This window comes from Lacerta agilis, chromosome 11, assembly GCF_009819535.1.
Source record: "Lacerta agilis isolate rLacAgi1 chromosome 11, rLacAgi1.pri, whole genome shotgun sequence".
In the NCBI taxonomy this organism is placed as follows: Eukaryota; Metazoa; Chordata; class Lepidosauria; order Squamata; family Lacertidae; genus Lacerta; species Lacerta agilis.
The window spans coordinates 13,643,189-13,651,665 of record NC_046322.1 but is presented as its reverse complement, the minus strand read 5'-3'; the positions used below and the strand labels follow the sequence as shown (position 1 = coordinate 13,651,665).

General features: G+C 42.2%; 1 protein-coding gene across 4 annotated transcripts in view; it reads right to left on the bottom strand.

Moving 5' to 3' along the window:
* Positions 1-3,278: 3,278 nt before the first annotated feature.
* WDR7 (WD repeat domain 7) overlaps positions 3,279-8,477 on the bottom strand; it is a 212,238-nt gene continuing 207,039 nt past the window's right edge. For all 4 annotated transcript variants that reach the window (XM_033164543.1, XM_033164545.1, XM_033164544.1 and 1 more), the window contains one exon: positions 3,279-6,999. In XM_033164543.1, the coding sequence (XP_033020434.1) occupies positions 6,796-6,999 (204 nt within the window). In that variant the 3' untranslated portion in view covers positions 3,279-6,795. The remainder of the gene's footprint in view (positions 7,000-8,477) is intronic.

The window sequence follows — 8,477 nt, the reverse complement described above, 5'->3', positions numbered from 1 at the left end:
TGCACTTTGATGTGCTTTTGAACTGCTAGGTTGGCAGGAGCAAGGACTGAGCAACGGGAGCTCACCCCATCACGGGGATTCGAACGGCTGACCTTCTGATCGGCAAACCCTTAGGCTCAGTGGTTTAGACCACAGCACCACCCATGTCTCTTGAATGGGCTACTCTCTGGTAATTTTGAGAAACAACCATAAGGTTATTAATGGTATAGAACATGGATGCAGAAAGTTCAAGCATTAATCCCTGGCATCTCTGAGTTGATTCAGCAAAGACTTTGGAGAGCCACTGCTGGTGTAGACAATGCTGTGTGAGATGGACCAATCAGTATAAGGCAGCTTCCTAGATTACCTTGCAACAGGTAACAGTGAACAATTGCATGTGCATTGAAATGCAATGGAAGGGTTGTTCTAGTACAATAGCTGCTGCCATAGTGAGCATGACAGAACAATGGCTTTCCATCAAGACTATACAGAGACTTCTGGACTTGGTGAGGATTGCATGGAGACACCCCAACATGAATTGCTGCCTCTGTACCAGTTATGTGCACATGGCTGATGTTCTTTATGTGATTGCAGCTGTCATACAGATGTTGATGGTTCCAACATGAACACTACTGGGCTGGTGATATCAAGGAGACTGCCTAGGGTGTGAACCAGACCATGGTTGGAAACCCCAAGTTGTAACTTCATGGTAAGACCTCAAAGTTGCAATCCCAGGTACGTTCACTTGGGGGGCATTCCATTGAATCCAAAATTCAGAGTAGACATACATAGGGGCTGAGCTGCCCAGGTGAAGCTTATTCTTCTGCAAGACCAGCTTGGCTGTATTTTTTCTGAATTTGACTTTTATCTTTTGTAACCTGCTTTGAGGGTGTTGTTGTGTGTGTGTGTTTTTTACCATCAAGCACTGTATAAATTTTATGAAATAAATAGCTAGGTAAATAAACCAGCCAACTTACTGACTTGGGGTAATAATAATAATAATAATAATAATAATAATAATAATAATAATAATAGTCGATCTCTGGATGCAGAATTCGAGAGCTAATCTAAGGTCTGTCTCACATGTGTGTGAATATTCATCACTTGATGACTGCAAAGCTAGGTGATGACTTAATGTGCGGGAGTCAGATACAGGTACACAGAATTCTCACATGGTGTGTGTCAGTGTTGGGTCTGTTCACCCTTCCAGTTTCGGCAGTGGTCAGCAGGCATGCAGAATGGGCTCCAGTGGTTCCCATCCGCTTTGGTACATATATGTGACAGTAGCTCCCACTTCACAAAGAGGATGCTCAACAACTCAATAGATAATATTATAAGCAATTACTGCAAGGCAGTGCCAGAATACAGCAGAGAGCGGAGGCAGACATGCTACACAATGGAATTGCTGCAGGCACAACACTGATGCCTTTAATCCCCCACTCGTGCCACTCCCCACAAATGGGGAGAATTCATGGAATCACATAATTCTTTAATGTCCGTGTACATGTATCTGGTAATCAAAGCTTGGCTGCAATCTTGTTATTTGGTAAAGCAAATAGAAAGAAAGACAATGCATGTAATTTCTGAAATTCTCCCCTGCTTTTCTTTTTTGACCTTTGGTATTTGTACGTTATCGATGCTTTCTCTAAACCATTGTACAAAAACACCTTGAAGTGTCAAGCTTTAAAAATGAGTCTTCTTTTCTCTTTCTCCTCTGCAGCTTGGATTATCTTGGCCTTGTCAAAATACATTCTCTAGTTAGAGGTTGGAAATATTTCCCTCCTGGCTCCTAAGTATTGATTTTTTTCAACACTCGGCTCTGTCTGTCAGCTGAAGAGGTGAAAGGTGAAAGTTCATCCAGCACTGCCTGGCTTTACCTCCCTATTAATGTCGTGCCCTTTCTGCGTTTGATCAGTTTATGTGATCAGCAATAGAACAGTTACTGAGCAGGTTCTACCTATAGGAAAAAAAATATTTAAGCCATCAATTATTGTAACAGAGGAACACACCTTGAGAATCAAGAGGTTCTTGAAGGGTTGCAATTATGAAGGCTTGTGGTTATCTGATGCCCCCCACCCTCCCTCCCCTCTGTTACATAATGACCACCTCAATCCATACCCTGCTTTTCCAAGGGGAAAAAAACCCCACCAACCCAAAGGACCGAATTAATTATTGGTTATGATCCTCTCTGAAGAATAATTAGCCTAGTGATACCACAGGTATGTAGATCCAAGTGAAAAACTGCTGGATGAAGGAGACACAGCATTCTGCTGCATCCCCAGTGGGAAGCTTCCCTTGTCTTAATGTCTCGGCAAATAACTTGGTTCAATTTCTTGGGAGAGGGGGAGAAGACAAAAAGACCTCCTATTTTCCTGTACTATGGAGGGTACTAATTAAATTCCTGCCTTCCTTTCTGGATGTAATCACATCATCCCTAAAATTAAAATAACAAGCCTTGGTATTTCCCCCATTGATTACCTTCCCTAATTCCTTTTGCCTTATGAATAAACCGGATCTTACTGAAGCTGAGTCTCCACCTACCAAAATGAAAAGTCCCAGACAACAAAAGGAAAAAGAGACTCTCTCTCTCTCTCTCTCTCTCTCTCTCTCTCTCTCTACACACACACACACACAACTAAGGGCCAAACTAGGTAATATGGTAAGCAGTGTCTGCTGCTGCTACAAATGGCTGTCCTGTGAAATAGCTCACATGAACTCCCTCCGTAACATGTTAAGTGTCATGACATTACAATATTTTGCATTTCCCCATCCTCGTTTCACATCGCTAACTGAGGATCACAGCGACCACAGAATGTTATAACATTACTACTGCTAATTTCTCGGTGTTATAGCCTGCAGGCATGTCCAACAGGTAGATCGTGATCTACCAGTAGATCGCTGGACGTCTGCGGTAGATCACTGGTAGATCATTGGCTCCCCCCAAATAAGCTGAACAACTGTGGCTCCCCTAAAAAAAGCCCAATGTTGTGTTACCTCTTCCATGAAAAAAACTCAACAACTTTGACCCGAACCGCCCAAAAAGCTCAACAAGTTTGACCTGAACCCCAAAAGGGAGTAGATCACTGCCACTTTTTTTAAACTCTGTGAGTAGATCGCAGTCTCTTGGGAGTTGGCCACCCCTGTTATAGAGCGTGGGTGGCTGAAACTACAATTGTGGTATATATTTCCAAACGCAGCTATAATGTGACTGTCGCATCCAGCCCGGCTTCGCGCAACCACCTGGCGTTGTTGAGTGTGGCAATCAACGTGATGACTGTAATATAGGGAAAGCACTCTCTGGTCCAATTTAGCATTTATTTCACAGACATTATCTACACAGGGCCATTGGGTACATGCAGCAGCCAATAAGTGGAATCGCCCAGTCGTTTCTTGAGGCAGACATTTTAATCAGTTACCGTACACCGCGACTTTAGTCATGACAACATTTTCATACAGGTGTCTCATCATGTCATCTTTTGCTTGTAAACTGCCAATGAAGCCACGTACGTCTCTACATTTACAAGGACAAATCCAAATACAGTACTAAACAAATCAATAAAACACTAAAAGCTTACACTGGAATGACAATACAAATTTTACTGCAGTGCTGAAAGGTCTAAGCCGTGATGAAGTTTGCAGTGAGGGCTGAGAAAGTCACTCAAGCGCTGATTTGCGTGTGAGGGAAATTAAGACTTCTAGATCAAAAATCCACTGAACGCTGCCGGCTGTAGCACAGTCTCCATTTATTTCAGTGAGAGGGTTGTGTGGGTTCCCATTCAAAGCCTAGCAGACTGTTGTAGTTGCTAGCACATAAATATTGATTCTCATGTTTAAATTACTCTTTTTTTGCAGGCTAGCTTCCCCTATTGGTTTAAAAGCACTCTGTTTTTTATTTATTTAAATAGAAGACATAATGCACCACGTGTTAGATATCTGCAGAATACATAATTTTAAGAAGGTACAGCATTTAAACTTCTTTCTTAGATCTTTCACAACACTGAACTACTTCCTAGTGATAAAAGCATGTAGCGTGTTTTTCCATGGCTTAATTTAAAGCGGCCGGAATTTAGGAAATACATGTTAAGCATTTAAAAAATAAAAACGGGGCAGTGCAGTTGCTCCACATTCTGCACTTGAAATAAATAAGTGGGGGCTTCACACAGGTCCCACTGAAATGGACATAAATTGTGTAGCACCACTTGGCAGATTTGCTCTCATTCAGCATAATGTAACAGGTCTGGTAGACACCCAGAGTGAAACTCCATGTTGCAACACACACAGAAGCTGCAGGCATGTGAAATCAGCAGCCACTTTTTTGGGTTCTGAATGCCTCCCCTTGTAGTTTGTAGTAAATCTTATGTGCCTTTGTATTTCCTTGGCTGGCTGTTGCTCTTATGCCAAAGTCGGGACATGGATGTTGTTGCAACATATTAAGAAGGGGAGAGGACAGGAACTCTGTGCAGAGGCGCCATTTTGGGTAGCAGCCCTCTGCTTATGGTAATATAAAGTTCTGATCACAGTGGGTCTGTGGAGCTTTCTGCAAGCAGAGGCTCCTTCCATTTTCTGCAGTGATGGGGAGAAGTATTTGCACCAAGTCCCACCGCATGCAAGAAGCATTTAGCCACCGCTGACGACACGAGGCAGCTTGCCATGCAGAGCTCCATGTGAGCAAGGGAGCCTTGTGGAGCTTTGAATCACGGGCACCACAAGGAAAGGGGAAAAGGATGGATGAGCAACAAAGAAGTCTGTGTAAGAGAAGTAAATATGACTCTGGAATGCCCAAGGGGAAATGCACAAATGGTTAATTTCTGTTTATGTCATACTAACATTCTGATTTGGTAGAAAAGAGCATACATATTTTGTGTATGCTTTCTTGCCTTTTCCAAATCCTGGTACCTGTTGGGTAAGTTCACTTCAAAAACATGGAAGATCCACAACAAAATTTCACCACCAATAGATAAACTCCATTTAAGCTTTGCCATAGCTGAAAAGGATATAAACTCACAACAACTATGAGATAAACATTCCTAGTGGTCTTTAATTTCTTTCTCTGCTTTTAAAATCTCATGTAGGTAGATATGTTGATTGCAGCCTGTGTAATCCTGCTTACATGTACAGTGTATTGAACAGAGATGGTTAACCAAAAAAAAATCAATGTATGCAAACTACTAGGAACTGCTTCAGCACAGGCCCCGTTGAAACATATGAGACGAGAGCAAGACTACTGGATTGCTCTTGTGCAATTCTCATTCATATCCATGGGGGCTACATACAAGCAGTGCTTAAAAGAATGTAGTCAATGGTTTTTCAACTCAGAAGTCATCATCCCCCCCCCCTTTATCTATTCATTCAAGATCTATTTTTGGACCTGAAAGGCTCAATTTCTGTTCAACGTGTTAGCAGACACTAAGAGCATTCTCTCTGCATATTCCCCAGATTTAAGGCAAAGAGAATGCAAGCTAGAAAAGCACACGTCTATATGCACCACCATTTAAATAAAACATTCTCCAGACTGTTTTCCCTGCCGTACTAGGAACAAAACTCCATGTGCATTCACACAGTAATAAATACAGGCGATATGTGAACATCTACATTGCTCACTTATTGAAACTGTTAAAAAGTATAGTAGCAATTTGCTGCACCAATGACCAGTGATGCATTCCATCAAATACATCCACCTCTTAAAACTCCTGTCCTTTAATGAGATCTAAATGTTGAAAATGTGTTGCGTCATGATTAAGCTGACATCAGAACAAAATTCACTGGGGTCCTATTTTGGTTGGGTCCAGTTCAAGAGAAATCTGGGAGAGAGAACCCTCGTGGACACAAATATCTGTATTAGCAGCAAAGGAAATGCTAACAGCCATCCTTTTTCTCCAGTAACCTTGCACATTTTCATTTTTTTTAAATAAAAAAAATTAACACCACAGTCAATATTATTCTCTCTTCCCTGACACATGAAACGTAAAATTGCTTCTTTGCTCATTAAAGCACGCCATCATTTCCAAATCAATCAAGAATGTATATAAGGAAGCATCGCCGGTTTGAAGGAAGTGGAAAATTCTCTTTCCCATATATTTTGCTGTGAAATCCTGAGCCTGACAGGTACAATAAACCTTTAATGCTGTGAACCAGCATCTCTAGTGGACGCGGGGGATTTCCTATGCACATGGGGGCCATCTGACCCTGTCCTGTAAGTCAAGAAGTGCCGTAAGAATGCATGTGGAGACCTGTGTGTGGATGCTACAAGCCCACCTCTCTGCCACCACCCATTTTAGGCTAGGAGCACAGCTGGAGGAGCATCCATGTAAACAAACATACTTTCAGTAAACATCAGGATTCTAAATACTTCAAAGGAAGAAAAAAAAAGTTTTAACTTAAAACCCTGTGAATCATTTCAGCCACTCTCAAAGCGATTAGATTAAGCCCGGTTTAAATGCTGCGATTTGATTTTTTCCTTTTCCTTTTAACTTAATAAAATCAAGATCTTCCAGAGAGTCTTACTGAAGCAGTCGCAACCCGAAGAAGCATAGCTGCGTTCTCATGGTTCTTATTCTCCCTACGGATAAAGGGGGGAAACCCTACATGCTGGCATAACTGCTGCAGGCTGCTGAGTTTGGTATGTGTGCCTCTAAGTCAACAGCAAGGCTTCTGCTGTACGGGAGAAATTTCCCCTGGCCAATCTCGCTGGGTTACTGGTGCGGGCCCTGGCGTGGACCACCTGGTGTCAAGATCACAATGAGGAAGATGAGATTTACAGGGGGTTTCCAAACAAAACTGTATTGAGAGCAAGAAACGAAAGCAGAACGCCTGACTCTACACCACAAATCGGTGCTCTTTGCCATCGTGGGCCATGAGAATGACATTGCGATTGGAAGTCCAGATGAGCCTGGCCAGTCTGAGGGCATTGTGGGAGCCTGGCGATGCAGGTTGGACGGGGGGCACCTGATACGTTTTAATGCAGCGGAGCTGTGGTGCAGAATTCAGCATCCCGATACTTCCCAGAAGAGAGGTGTTCATCTGCCATCAGGGGGGAAAAAAAGAGGACCAGTCAATCAGTATCGAAATCCAAAAAAATTGTTTATGGAGAGCACAGCAGTGTAAAATGCACAGAGCACCCTGTAAGAGCTTAGAGAAGTTGTTTGACAATACTTCCTGGTGATAGCAATATGGCTCCAATTGGAGTTTCGTTCCATTCATTCTGAACCAATAGCTGCTGAGAATCAATAAAAACATTGTGAGTATCCCTGATGAAGTTGCATTATGAGTACCATGGAAAACATGGCCGATCCTTCACATTTGCTTTTTTTTAAAGAGGGGTTCATAAAGGCTATTTAATTACAGCTCCCTAATACATCATTTTAGGGCGATTTTACAGATGTATCTAGAATTTTACACTTGAAAATGTTGGAGGCAACTTGAAAGAAATACACTTCTATATGGAAGAGAGCAAACCCAAAGCCTGCCTGTGTTCTATGGCAATTTCCTTTCTTGCAAAGTTCAGCGGCCAAAATGGAAAGGTGCCAATTTCACAACTTGCCCTGCATCCTGATTCTGAATTCAGTGCAAAGCTACCTCCCTCCAATGATGCAAAGAGGGAAGTTTTTGTAGACAGGAAAGCTGCATATACTTACTGGAACCTCCATGCCTAACAACGGACAGGGTCAACAGTATTTCACTTGAAAAATCCAACTCCTAGAGAGAGAACTGCTGACTCAAACTTTATTTTAAAATGCTAGTTTTTGAAGATGAGCAATTGCAATATTAATTGTGCTCAGATCGTCTTCTGTGACTGTGTGTATTTTTAACTGTTGCAGCTGCACAGTCCAGTGATGGAAAGATCCCTCTCTGCTGAATGCAGCTTCCTGAATAATAAAAAGTTACGTTTTTGACCCTATATATTTTGAATAGGTGTGGGGGGGGGGAGAAAGCAACAACAGGCAAGAAGCTTTTTATATCTCCATCCATTCATTCCCTGGGCAAAATATAAAGGGAACAAACCTTTAAATACTGGAGCTCCTAATTCACATGATAACTGGTCAATTTGCATTGCTTTGTTCCACTCCCTGATGTGCTTTAAAAACAAGGAAGGAAAAGCAAAAGCTCTGTGTCGGTGCAACCTGCCAAACACATTAGAAACTTTGAATCTGCATAGAACAGGTGAGATGACGGCCTCAGCTGCGTGTCTGGGACTTTGACATATGAAAACCTTGGCACATCCTAGGACGTTTTTTAAGATGTGCTATTGCTGATATCATGTTCTGAATTCTGATCAGCGCAACAGAGAAGCCATTACTTTTTCCCTGGACCTTCTCAGCAGCAGAATGGTGTCAGAGAGTGTAAATCATGGCATCTGTAGCAGGGAGCATGCAAGCCCCACTGACATTTTCACAATTTAAATCATCTTGAGTAATAACCCTTTTAAGATGACTAATGTTACTGATTTTCCTGCATTAATAGTAGTACTGAATAGACCGCTGAGGGTGGAGGAGGAATCA